The sequence below is a fragment of the Salvelinus fontinalis genome, chromosome 11, assembly GCF_029448725.1.
Source record: "Salvelinus fontinalis isolate EN_2023a chromosome 11, ASM2944872v1, whole genome shotgun sequence".
NCBI lineage: Eukaryota > Metazoa > Chordata > Actinopteri > Salmoniformes > Salmonidae > Salvelinus > Salvelinus fontinalis.
In genome coordinates, this window is record NC_074675.1 from 38,128,329 (window position 1) to 38,142,502 (window position 14,174).

The 14,174-nt window shown below is 39.0% G+C and overlaps 2 protein-coding genes across 2 annotated transcripts; both read right to left on the reverse strand.

Annotated features, from left to right (window-relative positions):
* Nucleotides 1–520: 520 nt before the first annotated feature.
* On the reverse strand, nucleotides 521–2,842 carry LOC129865675 (uncharacterized). The gene is made up of 6 exons (XM_055938624.1): nucleotides 2,760–2,842; nucleotides 2,238–2,600; nucleotides 1,761–2,111; nucleotides 1,435–1,566; nucleotides 1,201–1,235; nucleotides 521–859 (listed from the first exon to the last, which is right to left on the reverse strand). The coding sequence occupies exons 1-6, from the start codon at nucleotides 2,815–2,817 to the stop codon at nucleotides 722–724; spliced, it is 1,077 nt and encodes a 358-aa protein (XP_055794599.1). The 5' UTR covers nucleotides 2,818–2,842; the 3' UTR covers nucleotides 521–721.
* Nucleotides 2,843–9,321: 6,479 nt separating this feature from the next.
* Nucleotides 9,322–11,563, reverse strand: LOC129865676 (uncharacterized). The gene is made up of 6 exons (XM_055938625.1): nucleotides 11,494–11,563; nucleotides 10,971–11,339; nucleotides 10,469–10,819; nucleotides 9,867–9,983; nucleotides 9,669–9,718; nucleotides 9,322–9,516 (listed from the first exon to the last, which is right to left on the reverse strand). The coding sequence occupies exons 1-6, from the start codon at nucleotides 11,528–11,530 to the stop codon at nucleotides 9,385–9,387; spliced, it is 1,056 nt and encodes a 351-aa protein (XP_055794600.1). The 5' UTR covers nucleotides 11,531–11,563; the 3' UTR covers nucleotides 9,322–9,384.
* Nucleotides 11,564–14,174: the final 2,611 nt, after the last annotated feature.

Below are 14,174 nucleotides of genomic sequence, written 5' to 3' on the forward strand. Positions count from 1 at the left end.
ACGGTCGCAAAGCATATGAATTAACAGGCTATAGAGAAAACAATGGAATTATCACAACACATAAGTTTTAATATGGCTTGGCTTCCCCAGTGATTGTACCCACACACCGCTACTGCCTGGTAGGTGTGTAAACCGGCATTATTGTAAATCATATACATGTATATCTGTGTCCGGTATGTGGAGTCAGAGCAATTCTCATGGTCTCTCCTGAAAAATGTATTTGTATCTCAGCAACTCTAAACTTGGTTAAATAACAGTTAAATAAAAAAGCACCTCTTCTGTGATAAGAAATAGATGTGTGTTGGTGTTTCTCCATTTCTAATGGTGTGATGGAGCCTGACACACATTCAGCTAAACTGATATTCCTTTTAATCATATTGTATATTTGTATATGTGGTGGCAGAGATGTTCTTTAGACAGAGAATAGAGATGTTTGGAGTGTATAAATGAATTGTTTATTATGTTAAAAACACACAGTCATACAGCAAAAATTGTATTCTCTATCAGATGATTTCTTACAATAAAAAGCTGTAAAACGTGATGGCTATTTAATGATCATTACAGGATCATTATATACATCTAGCATACAGACAATGTTAAAATAACAGTTTCTTTGTTACATTGAAAATTCCATATTCTTTTTTGGTACTAAAAGCAGTTATATTAGGCTACTAATAGTAAAATGGTTATTCTGGTGTCTTTGTGACAGTGATGATATCTTTCACTGTTGCTGAAGGTATCTGACATCAGAGTACACTGCATCCTCTCTGCTGGTCTTCTCTCTCACTCTTCTAGAGGAGGACTTCTTCTTGGGGGTGAAACTGACAGCTGCATAGTTCAACACGTCACTGTCTTGATTCTGAGGGGGGTGGAGCCATGAGGAAAATCATTATGATGACAGCATGATCTACTATATAATGTTTCTATTCTCCTGTGGAAGAAAACACTCTACAAAAGACATGACTGTTCAGACTGTACACCCACTACAACGACCTGACAGTCAGTGGAACAGTGACAGAAGTTCCATGGAAAAATTAACAAAGATAAGTAGGCTACATCTAGTACAGTGACCTATTACTTCCAAGAAAACTTAACATAAAAAGTACAAATAAGATGACTTCTAAGCTGTAAGAAAAGTTAAATGACAGTTTCTTGTTAAAACTGAAAGCATACTATATTTATAAATGTTGACAAATTTACCTGATTGCACTGGGACGTTGGGACATCAGTCCTCCCTTCAAAGAGATTGAAATAGAGGAAGGCCAGCTATTATTTTTTATGACAATCCATCTCTATTTAACCTCATGTAGTTAATTAACCATGCTTATATGTTGGACATTTAATTGATCTTTACAGAATGTACTTTGCATAGAGATGCATGTAACATTAGATACATCAGCTATAACATTAGATACATTAGATATAAAGTAAAACCTCTGCTATCTCTGTTCTGAGTCCTGCACAGCGCCCAGACAAGTAGAAGGGTCACTATCCCCAGAACGATGTTGGAGACGACCAACGACAGAACAGTAGGACTCAGATCAAATGGAGGATGATACTCAGGAACTGTGGAAAGGGTATCAGTGAATTCATATTGTATGAGCACTTAGGAAGATCATCAAACAGTAAAGTATGGCATCAAAAGCTGATGGTGATATTGTATAGCTTGTTGAGACAAGTTAATGAGATCATTTGGAGGTAGGCTGTTTGCATGAATATACAGTGTGGTTGGGGATATTTACAGATTAAACGGGATTTACCTTGAATGTCCAGTTTGGCCCCATTCCCAAACAGTATCTCCCCACATGAGGCCACAGCACAGTAGTAAGTCCCAGCATCAGAGAGGCTGAGGTTCCTCTTGGGGAGGTTGTAGACACAGCTCTGTGTAGGAGACCCAGCCTCAGGGCTCTTCTCACACTGATCACTCCTGTATCCATGGGTGTAAATGATTGCTGGACGGGATTCTCCTGAGCCATGTCTGAACCAATAGACACTGTGTTCTCCTACACAGGTCTCAGTGTGTATTGTACAGTTCAGAGTCACAGAGTCTCCTGGCTGGACTGACTCAGACACAGGCTGCTGGAGCACAGTCATGTTTCTGGACCCTGATCCTGATAAGAAGTTCAATAAACCCATTGAATCTCTGTAGACATTTTCCAACTCAACATCTCATCTGAATAAGATAATACCTCATATTTACACTGCATAAATCTACATTTAGGTTTACAAAAACATACCTTTTACTATGAGAATGGCTCCTTTTCCAAACTCCACCTTGTTGCCATAAGAGCTTCCACAGTAGTATGTGGCTGAATCAGAGAGCTGCATGTCTGAGATCTTTAGGTGATTCTTTTCTTGGCCATTTTCCACTGAGAATCGAGGGTTATCCTTAAACTGATCGTAAAATGTTGCGTTCCCGTCAAACTTAAAGGCGGTTGAGAAGAGTTGAAGCTTATCTCCCAAGGGTTGCTTGTACCAGGAGAAATGCATGTCCATGTGGCCTTTATAGAAGCAGTGCACAATCACTGTGTCTCCAACGTTGGCTAATATGAGACCACTGTCCTGAAGTATAGATGAGGATTCAGTACCAGCTACTACATCTATTAAGAAACATGAACAATACAGTATATTTGCTGTTACATACCCAAAATACAACTTAGAATATTCAAAGTGTCTGTAAAGTATTACATGTGATATCCCAAGCATCCAAATCGAGGGCAGACATCTCATAAACAGAGAAATATAGAAGTTGGACTTACCCATCTCTACAAGAAGTGGAAATATGAGACACAGTGTGATCCTCTTTGAAGGTGTCATCCTCCTCACAACTTGTCTTGAGTGGAAAAAGTCCACCAATGTAGACAACACTTCAACAATGGAGTTGCAGTTGATTGGTCGAACTGGACCCATCATTTTTGTTGACGCCTTATTCCGTTGCGACAATCTTCTTCACATTGTCCAGAGTCACGGAGTCTCCTGGCTGGACTGAATCAGACACACACAGATTTTATTATAGGTATATTCTTATCCTTAAATATTTAGGACAAATACAGTTATAATTATTCAAGTTTGGCGTTCCTTTTTCTTAATCACTACAGCTACTGTTGTCTACATCAAGAGACTCATAGTTGTGACCTTGTTGGGAACATGCATGCAATGACACTGTCATCCACTAGGGCTTCTATCACCACACAGTCACTTCACCTCACACAAAAAAAATCTATTGAAAAACAATCTAAGATTCAGCACTTATGTAGAATCCCTTCCTATGATTTTGTTATTGAGGAGGCAGATTCCTCTAGGCCTATAGGTGATGATAATACTTCACAGTTAAAACTGTGTTGTGTTTGACTAAGAAATACAGCTCCAGGTGAAATTACATAATAAATAGCTCATTGTGTTTTTTCACAGATTTCAGTCGACTATGTATAGATAAGATGCCTCATCAAAAGAGTTGGTTTAATATTGTTACAATGGTCAACTTGAAGAGCAAGTAGTAGAGCCTAGAGTATGAGATAGCTAAGAGTTCTGAGACATCCGGCTGAAAACCACAGAGAGAGAGAAACAGAGAGAGAGAGAGAGAGAGAAGAGGGTCCTGTGTACAAAGCCAGCAGTCTCTAACAAAGTGTAGGTACATCCTCATCTTGTGTTCATTCAAGACCGCAGAGTAACTGTAAATATGTTGCTGTTTGTTTGAGGGCTTGTTAGTGGCATAAGACGGTTTAGCACTGCAAAATAAAGCTGTAATACGTAACTTTTTAGCGAACTGACCAAATTCACATAGAAATGTGAGTTATATATCTGTCATTCTCATTGACAGCAAAATTAAGAAGCGATAGATCTGTTATAAGTGCGCTATATCTATGCTTCCTGCTCTTAAAGCAACAATGTGTAACTTTTTGTGTAAACCGACCAAATTCACATAGAAATGTGAGTTATAGATGTTTAATTCTCATTGAAAGCAAGTCTAGGAGGTGGTAGATCTGTTCTATGGTCTCTATTTCTAAGCTTCCCATTCTTAAGTTTAGGTTTTGCGTCTTTTACTTTGGTTTTGTACACCAGCTTTAAACATCTCAAAATACAATATTTTGGGTTATTGAAAATATATTTCACAGGGGTACAATGATGGTACAAGATGGTACAATGATTCTCTACACTATGCATTGCTTGTTTTGTCACATAAACTGAAATTAGGTGAACTATTAGAATTTTAGCAACCAGGAAATGGCGTAGCTGTAACGGCTGTCATATTCGTTCTCCTCCTCAGATGAGGAGGAGCATGGATCGGACCAACACGCAGCGAGGTATGTAGACATAATGATTTATCAAATGAAGACGAAACACGATGAACACTTGGATAACTACAAAACAACAAACGACGTAGACCGACCTGAACATAAGAACTTACATAATCACGAAGAACGCACGAAACAGGTACAGACTAGCACAAACGATACAGTCCCGTGTGGTAGCATACACAAACACGGAAGATAATCACCCACAAACAAACAGTGAGAACAGCCTACCTTAATATGGTTCTCAATCAGAGGAAACGTCAAACACCTGCCCCTAATTGAGAACCATATCAGGCAACACATTTAACCCAACATAGAAACACATAACATAGACTACCCATCCAGCTCACGTCCTGACCAACTAAACAAAGTTAAACAAAGGAAAATAAGGTCAGGACCGTGACAGTAGCGATTTCTGCATATTGCACTTTTAAAGATGCCTGAGTTTGGCCTAAATACATACATTCAACTTCCTTTGTCTTGACTGTTTTAAATGCTTTATTCATCTTATCACAAGCAAGTCCATTTAAAATGAGTTTGGCAGATAAGCAATGCACTTAATTCAAGTAAATTAAAATTTCTTAGTTACAGTAATACAGATAATAATGTTAATAAAGTGGGAGTAGATAAAAAGAGAATTCATTGGACTGTTTCATTCATCCAGTTCTACTGTCTGATCCCAGCGTACACCACTGTCTCCATGTGACCTCTGTCTTCTAGACCTGTTCTTCTTGTTGCTCAGATTCAGAGCTACGTAATGGAGATGGTTTGCATCTTGGTCCTGTGAGAAACAATTATAATTAGGGGAGGGGGAAACAATACCATATGTTATTATTTAACATAAACATTTTCATACATATTTTTATGGTAATACAAAATAAGGAATTCTACTTACCCCTGCATCCGTAGAAGAGACTGCTGGACATGCTGTCATAGAGACGGATCCTGAAACGAAACACACCAAAGATAAAGATGCAACTCCTTCTTCCACTGCAGAAACATCTGTAGATGGTGATATTAAAGAAGAGCAGCTTCTAAAAGGGTGTCACATACCTCTGCACTGCAGACACTTTCTCTGGTTCATCTTGTACATGATGCACGCAAGGACAATGATCAGGATAAACGAGAAAGCCAATCCTACATCCAGGCAGTACACCAAGAGAAGAAGGTCTGCCCTATGGCCTGTGGACATTCAAACATTGATAGAGGACGCACAGAATAGCAAGTAAACGTAAATTCTACACAGTAGATTTGTAAAATGTATACAAAGAAGCAAGCCACATCACCTATCTTGAATGTCCAGCTTGGTCCCATTCCCAAACAGTATCTCCCCATGAGGTCACAGCACAGTAGCAAATCCCGGCATCAGAGAGGCAAAGGTTCCTAGTGGGGATATTCTGTAAATGTTTCCTGGATGGGATTCTCCTGAGCCATGTCTGAACCAATAGACACTGTGTTCTCCTGCACAGGTCTCAGTGTGTATTGTACAGTTCAAAGTCACAGAGTTTCCTGGCTGGACGGATTCAGACACAGGCTGCTGGAGCACAGACATGCTGTTGGACTCTAAATCTGAAAAGAGTGAAAATTAATATTATGGTGTGTAAATGTTTTTGTCCTGCTAGATGTATCTATTGACCATTTCTAATGTATATTTGGAATTTCATGGTTACAAAATGAAAATCGAAAATAAAGAACTAAGTTAGTTTACCTTTGACAATCAAATCTGCTCCTCCAAATGTGACTTTGCCCACTTCAATAGCAACACAGTAGTATGTAGCTGAGTCCCCTAACTGTGTCTTGGATATGGTCAGGTTAAAGCTGTCAACTCCTCTCTTCACACTCAGACATTTAGTCCCAGTGAAGTCCTTGGTAAAGTTATATAACTTACCCATTTGTTTGAGAATTAGAAATATTGTAAACAGTGACACCATCTTTGAATATAACATATTGAGTGGACAAAGTCTACCCAAGTGTACAACACTTCAACAAAGGGCTAATGGGTGATTGGTTGAACTGGACCCAATCTTCTTTCTTGACGCCTCATTCAGACGACCATGGTCTTGTGGTCTATTGCACCCTACAGAGTCACACAGTCTACTGGCTGGACTCAGACACAAGATGCTGTAGAATGCAAGTAACTGTCTTAAAGGTTTTACTTGTTTGGTGGTTTGTGGTTTTCTCACCTCTTTGGAGAACCCTGGTTCAAAATATTAGACTGTTTGTTTTCTCACCTCTCTGGAGAACCCTGGGTCAACATAGTAGTCAATTTGTTTTCTCACCTCTCTGGACATCCCTGGGTCAAAATAGTAGTCAATTTGTTTTTTCACCTCTCTGGACATCCCTGGGTCAAAATAGTAGCCTTTGCTTTCTCACCTGCGTCAAAATAGTAGGCTATTTGTTTTCTCACCTCTCTGGAGATCCCTGGGTCAAAATAGTAGGCTGTTTGTTCCCTCACACTTTTCTGGACAGCTCTGGGTCAAAATAGTAGGCTATTTGTTTTCTCAAACTTATTTGAGTTACACTTGATTTATCTTGCCTCCATTGCAGAAGACAAGCAAAACCAAGTGTTTCTAAAGTATTTGAAAGAAAATTATTATTATTATCAACAGTTACAGTACTCCAGATGACCCATAGGAGGGCTGTAATACGTTGAACATGTCTTGTCTAGTGGTTAAAAGCATTGGGCCAGTAACCAAAAGGTCGCAGGTTCAAATCTCCGAGCCGACTAAGTGAAAAATCTGTGGATGTTTCCTAGAACAAGGCGCTTAACCCTACTTGCTCCGGTAAGTTGCTCTGCATAAGAGTGTCTTCTAAATTACTAACATGTAAATGTATAAGAGTGAACAGGGGTAGAGCAGTGAGAGTGTATATGTGATTATTTATTTCACCTTTATTTAATCAGGTAGGCTAGTTGAGAACAAGTTCTCATTTACAACTGCGACCTGGCCAAGAAAATGCAAAGCACTGCGACACAAACAACAACATAGAGTTACACATGGAATAAACAAACATACAGTCAATAATACAATAGAAAAAGTATATATACAGTGAGTGCAAATGAGGTAGGATAAGGGAGGTAAGGCAATAAATAGGCCATAGTGGCGAAGTAATTAGAATATAGCAGGTGATAAACACCTACAGAATAAAACAATTCAATTGTATGTCAGTCTCATTTCCTATCATTCACAGAAACATGCATTAACTGAATTGTAATGCCTGAGAGTGCATCACTGATTGGACTGTTATACATTGAACATGCATTGTAATATAACCAATACACATGACACACTTTATCCACTCTGTATCCCTGTCTGGTTAGTGTGGTTCTCATAGGAGGCAATCTATCAGAAGGAGTATCCTCCTCTATTGGTCTCCTTACAGAAAACACTGCAGTAGTCCTAGAACACTTGTCTGATTGTGAATGCACTAGTTCTCCCATGACGTCATCTTAAAATGGCCCCTCATCCTGAGCAGATAGATATAGAATAGATGGTTCCGTATTATGACATGAGATGCTTCACTTGGAGAGTTCAATAAAGTTCATTACCAGTTCATTGTGGTTTGAAACTGATTTCAGATAACTATATGTATCCAAGTAAGTTTATAAAGAACTGGTTTGCTGTGACTGCAAGCTGTCAGTAGAAACATGAACAACAGTAACAAATGCGAAAACAACAGACTGACACCAGATAGACATCCTGCTGAAAACCACAGAGACACAGAGAGCAGGTAGGAGGGTCCTGTGTGTACAAGGCCAACAGGCCTGACCAAAGAATAGATATAGCCACGTACTTAGAGTAGACCTCAAGTATCTGTGAAATTGTTAGCTGTGTGTGGGGGGATGTGAGTGTCATGCGATCGACACGTCTAAAACTAGTTCAAGACATTCCTGACTTATTCAAAAATTGGTTAAAAAACGACACACTCTAGCACATGAGTCATTGTCTTCATCATACAGTTCACTCTACTATCGGTTTCATTTTGAGTGATTGTTGCTCCTTGTTACTAAGCTACACTTTATTATAACTATGTTGAGGTTAGTAGTAATGATCCAGGGATGATGACTGTCTGGCCTGTTTGGTGGTTGCTATTTAAATACGCTGGAAATGATTTCTAACATGTTATAGATGTGTAATAAGCATGTAATAACTATATTACCTTGTTATAGATTCTTCATAGATACACATTGTCTTTTTTGGCATTTGTTTGACTGCTATTTCGGCTAGACATGAACTGTCACAGAAAGTGAAGTTGTAAATGATACTTCATCCAATTAGGAGACATTTTGAACATTTTGACAACTACAAGTTCCTGCCAACTCTACTGTTGAGGCAGTTATGGGGACTTCCATGTACATTGCTGCTCCCTGTTGAAAGACAAATGGATTGCAGTTCTGCAAAGTGCACTAATACATATTCACATGTTGTCAATAGTTTGTGAAAACTGCTCAGTTACAATGTGAACATTGTCAAATTGGAAATCAGTCTCTCAACCATATCAATTCGGTTCAAAGTATATTTAGCTAAGAAGTACATTTTTAGTTCAGTCTTTTCTTATGGAGAGAGAGAGAGTTGGGCTCTTAGTAACATGAATGTTGGTGGTTTTGATGGTGTGTGAAAAGAGAGTGTGGTGAGGACTGACGGTCATTGCTGGGGGTTAGAGTTGAGTTTACGTGAGTGGAAAATCTATTCAGGGCAGTCAGAACACCACAGAGACCTGTGATACAGGATACAGCTAAAAGAAGACAGTTTGAGAGGCTAAAACACCAGCAATAGATACATATTTACAGTTATTATGCAACCAACCATCTTTTTTACATTGAGCATGGGCTTGATATGGTTGTTGCATGCTGAATCTGTGGGTGAAAGTGTTGTACAAATTTAAGGAAAGAGAAAAATATTAATGAAAATCAAACAATAGCTTTATATGAAAGCAGTTGAATGTTTTATTTGATCAAAATTGAACATCAGTATCAATGTAAAATTGATCTGTAAGTAATTGAAACTTAACAATTAAAAATCCACAGTCAAACATACAGTGTAGAAAACACAGAATCAATGCAAATTAATAAAGAGTAAAAGTTGACATTTCAGTCCATGTTTTGGCGTCTCACACCAGAGTACACAGTGTCTGTCTCCATGGCGCTCCTCTGTCTACCGGCCTTTGGTTTCTTGTGGACAACGTTCAGAGCGGCGTAATGGAGAGTAACAGGCTCTTGATCCTAAAAGGAATAACAAAAATAAAAATCCAAATATTTGGTATTATACTAAATATAGTGAAACAATCCTCTAATAAAATGCATATTTTCATATTTTGATTGAAGGAAAAATACATTGATTCAGCAACAGCTAAACAAGTGTGAGGTCAGATTACCTGGTTATAATGACTGGGGACTGCAGGAGCACTTGGCTGAAGTTGGGTTCCTTTTAATCAAATACAAATAATCAATATAATCATTATCATAATACAATGAAGAGCGTTTATGACCAATTCTGACCAAAACATGTCAACTAATGTAACTGTACAAACAATTGATAAGCATACTGTATCTTGCACAATAATATTGCTTACCTATGCACTTGATCATCTTGTACAAAACACAAGTAAGGACAATGATGAGGATGACACACAGACCCAATGCTACGCCAAGGCAGTACATGAACAGAAGATGGTCCTCCTTACAACCATCTGTGAAACATCAAATAGGGATAGAGACACTGAGACACTGAGGGATAAAGCTATGACAATGTTAGAGACACCAACAAGACTCGGCCTGATCTGAGAGTCATACTTTCTTCTCTCATATACAAAGATATCTGAAGATATAGAAAAACAAAGATATCTGAATGATATAGAAAAACATCGATATCTGAACGATATAGAAAAACAAAGATATCTGAACGATGTAGAAATACAAAGATATCTGAATAATATAGAAATACAAAGATATCTGAATGATATAGAAATACAAAGAAATCTGAATGATATAGAAAAACAAAGATATCTGAATGATGTAGAAATACAAAGATATCTGACTGATATAGAAATACAAAGATATCTGAATGATATATAAATACAAAGATATCTGAATGATATAGAATACCTTGCCTGCAATCTAAAGAAATTTGATTACATAGATTATTATAAAACAGAATGTCAGAAGTATCACATACGGTCAATGTCCAGCTTGGTCCCGTTCCCGAACAAAATCTCCCCACATGAGGCCAGAGCACAGTAGTAAGTCCCATCATCAGAGAGGCTGAGGTTCCTCTTAGGGAGGTTGTAGACACAGCTCTGTGGAGAAGACTCAGCCTCAGAGATCTTCTCACACTGATCACTCCTGTCTCCATGGGTGTAAATGATTCCTGGACGAGATTCTCCTGAGCCATGTCTGAACCAATAGACACTGTGTCCTCCTGCACATGTCTCAGTGTGTATTGTACAGTTCAGAGTCACAGAGTCTCCTGGATGGACTGACTCAGACACAGGCTGCTGGAGCACAGACATGTTGTTGGACTCTGAGTCTGAAGAGAGTGAGTAACTAAAGTAAGACTAAGTGGGTGAAAATCATGAAAAGCCATGTATTCATTACTAGCATTTGATGAAGCAGTTGTACTAACATACCAACATACAAGGCCACACATTTTGAAATTGAAGAAGCAAATGTTTAGTTACCTTTGACAATTAAAACAGTTCCCTCTCCAAATGTGAGCTCATAGATGGCTGAAGTAAAACAATAGTATGTAGCTGAGTCCCCTGGCTCTGTCTTGGATATGGTCAAGTTATAGCTGGAGTCTCCTCTCATCACACCCAAACGTTTGGTCTCAGTAAAGTCCTTGATAAAAATGTTGGAATAATAACTAACTTGGCCAACATAAAGAGATGATGCCATGTGAAGGGGTTTCTGTCCAAAACTCTGCTTGAACCAATCAAACCTGGTCACCGACACATTAAAACAATAGCAAGTGAGAGTCACAGTGCCTCCCAGCTCAGTAACCATCACAGGGGTTGGTTGGATTACGTTTGGTTTGGTAAAAGCACAAACTGTCAAAGCAAACAAACAAAATGTATCAAAGACAAAAACATGGATAAACCATTTCTACCCATTACAGAGAGAACATCCACTTCACTTATCATATTCAAACTACATACTACAAGTGATTAAATAAGGAACTAAATTAAAATGTCTTACACTTACCCAAGTTGATGTAAAATATAAATACTTCTCTATTCATCTTTGTAACATTAGTCCCTTCTGCACTGTATAGTCTGTGGGTCTGACAGTGGGACACTTTATATGCACCTTATATATGATGGCACTTTACGTGTACTTTTCATGCAATAGGAGGGAACACTGAAATGAGAGATATTATTGGCTGACTGCAATCTTAGAAGTGTGTCCTCTGGCTTACCATAGTCTGAGCTTCTCAGGAATTACATTTTCAAGAAGACAACATAAAGATGTTCAGTTACTCGATCAAGCCAATCAAATATATGCTTGATACAGCTGCTTCTTTTTTGAGAGAAATTAAACATATACTGAAATTATTTCTCTTTTGATGTTTGGAAAGGAAACAGTGAATGATCTTTAGTGCTGCTAATACTACCAACCCCATCCCAGCGCAGCCTAAGGGTTAAAGTAATCCATAATGTAAATATACCCACCACTCCATAAAAGATGCATTTCTAGATCTTGACTTTCATCATAAGCCTCCGCAAATAAATACTCATATTAGTTGTAACCGCAATAGCATTGAATAATATATAATATAATAATAATAAATATATATTATATATTTGTTGGTGTCACACCCTGATTAGTTTCACCTGTCTTTGTGCTTGTTCCCACCCCCCTCCTGGTGTCGCCCATCTTCCCCATTATCCCCTGTGCATTTATACCTGTGTTCTCTGTTTGTCTGTTGCCAGTTTGTCTAGTCAGGTCTTACCAGTGTTCTTTCCCCTCTTCCTGTTTTCTCAAGTTTCTGTTTCCTAGTTTCCCTGGTTCTGACCATTCTGCCTACCCTGTCCCCAAGCCTGCCTGCCGTTCTGTACCTGCCCGACTCTGACCCGATTACAAACCTCTGCCTTCCCTGACCCCGAGCCTGTCTGCCGTTCTGTACCTTTCTGACTCTGCCCTGGATTACGGACCTCTGCCTGCCCTTGATCTGTCTTTTGCCTGCCCCCTGCTTGGGTCAATACACATCTGTGATTCTGGCTGTCTGCATCTGAGTCTTATCCTGACTTTTGATAGTTGGCTTAATTTCAAACCTTTGATTGTAACCAATACTTTCATTTTTTTCATGAAGGGAAAGTTGACAACTATTGAGACACCCAATCTTTATCTGCACTTTGTCCTCTTGTTGAATGCTTTAGGGCTCTTAAACTTTTTCAGTTCGAGACCCAAATGAGAAATTGACCGTCCTCCCGGGACCCAAATCAACCTCCAAAGACTCAAAATAAGAAGACAGTGTGATTATACAGTAGATGTATTCTCATAACTCAGGACCCATAGTTTAATAAACCCTGGACAGTTTAGAGTTTGGAAAATGCTTTTAGCTTGTAGTTTGTATTCTTGACATTGTACATCTAACTGACCAGCAGGGGTCTGGTGTTTACTGTCCAGATGAAGAGAAGTATGTAAAGAGCCCCCCCCCCCCCCCCCCCCCCTGCCCTCACCCAGGCATTTACTCTTACACACACATTTTCCCCCCATACTATCTGTTGGCAGGTGGACTGAAAATCTGGCGAGACATTGAAGAGCATAAGGGACATTTCATCCGCCAGTGTTAGTCTATGAGAGACCCAGTGATGTTCCCCTCAGCAGGTCTCACTCTACACTGAGCTGCTACTTCCTGTCACTCACACCACAGGAAGTGATGCGTACTCTCACTGGCCCCTCCTACTTCAGACCCCATCATATTCTCCTTATAAGGTGCTTCTCAGAATAGGGGGCTGTGATCAGTACAAAGCCAAGACAGGAAATACTAAGGGGAGAATTACATCATAACAAAGGCAATTTTGGTTTAACTCTTTATTTGTCTTCATAAGTGATCAGTATAATACAATTCTCTACTCCTGGGTACTTTGCCCCTCGGGGTCACCCTATAAAAAAATACCAAATCACTGACACACGCAACAAAGATCTAAGTTAAGAGAGGCCAAAAGATGCAACTGCTCTTCTGCGACCATTAAACAGTTGTGTTTTTACTTCTAACTCCCCCTCTCTAACCACACCCTGTACCACTGAGATGTGTGACCTAACTTGTTGGAGAGGGCTACAGTAGCACTGTTGTACAACTCGCAAACACTACAGAGATATTTACTGATTTACATTTCAATACATTTAATATAACTACAAAGATACAATATAGCAAGATTTCAACTTTTATTCAAAGATATGGACAACTAATTTTCCTCTTCCATCCCCCTCCACTTTATCATCTTGTAGCAGCATACACTGCATGGGGGTCCAGCTACTTCTCTCTTCTCCTCTCCATCTTCCTCTTCTTGGAGGTGAGATTCAGAGCAGCATAATTCAATGCATCTGGGTCTTGGTTCTGTAGATTTGCAAACATCATGAAGTAGGCTACAATTGTAATTTTCTCAGTTTCTGAATTGCTTATATTTCAGTATTTAATGATGCAGTATTTACCTGATCATTTAGTGGTTGTCTTTGAGAATCAGGTCCCGAATATGATATAAAAGAGAGACAAGAGAACAGATTAATGGATCATTCTGTCAATGGTGTATTGGAGGCGAAGTCAGGTGCAGGAGAGCAGAGTATATTGAACAGGCGCACTTTTATTAAAGTTCCAAAAACGAGAGCACTACATAAATCAAACGCGCTCAAAAAACGGAACATAAAAGTAAAGTGCGTAA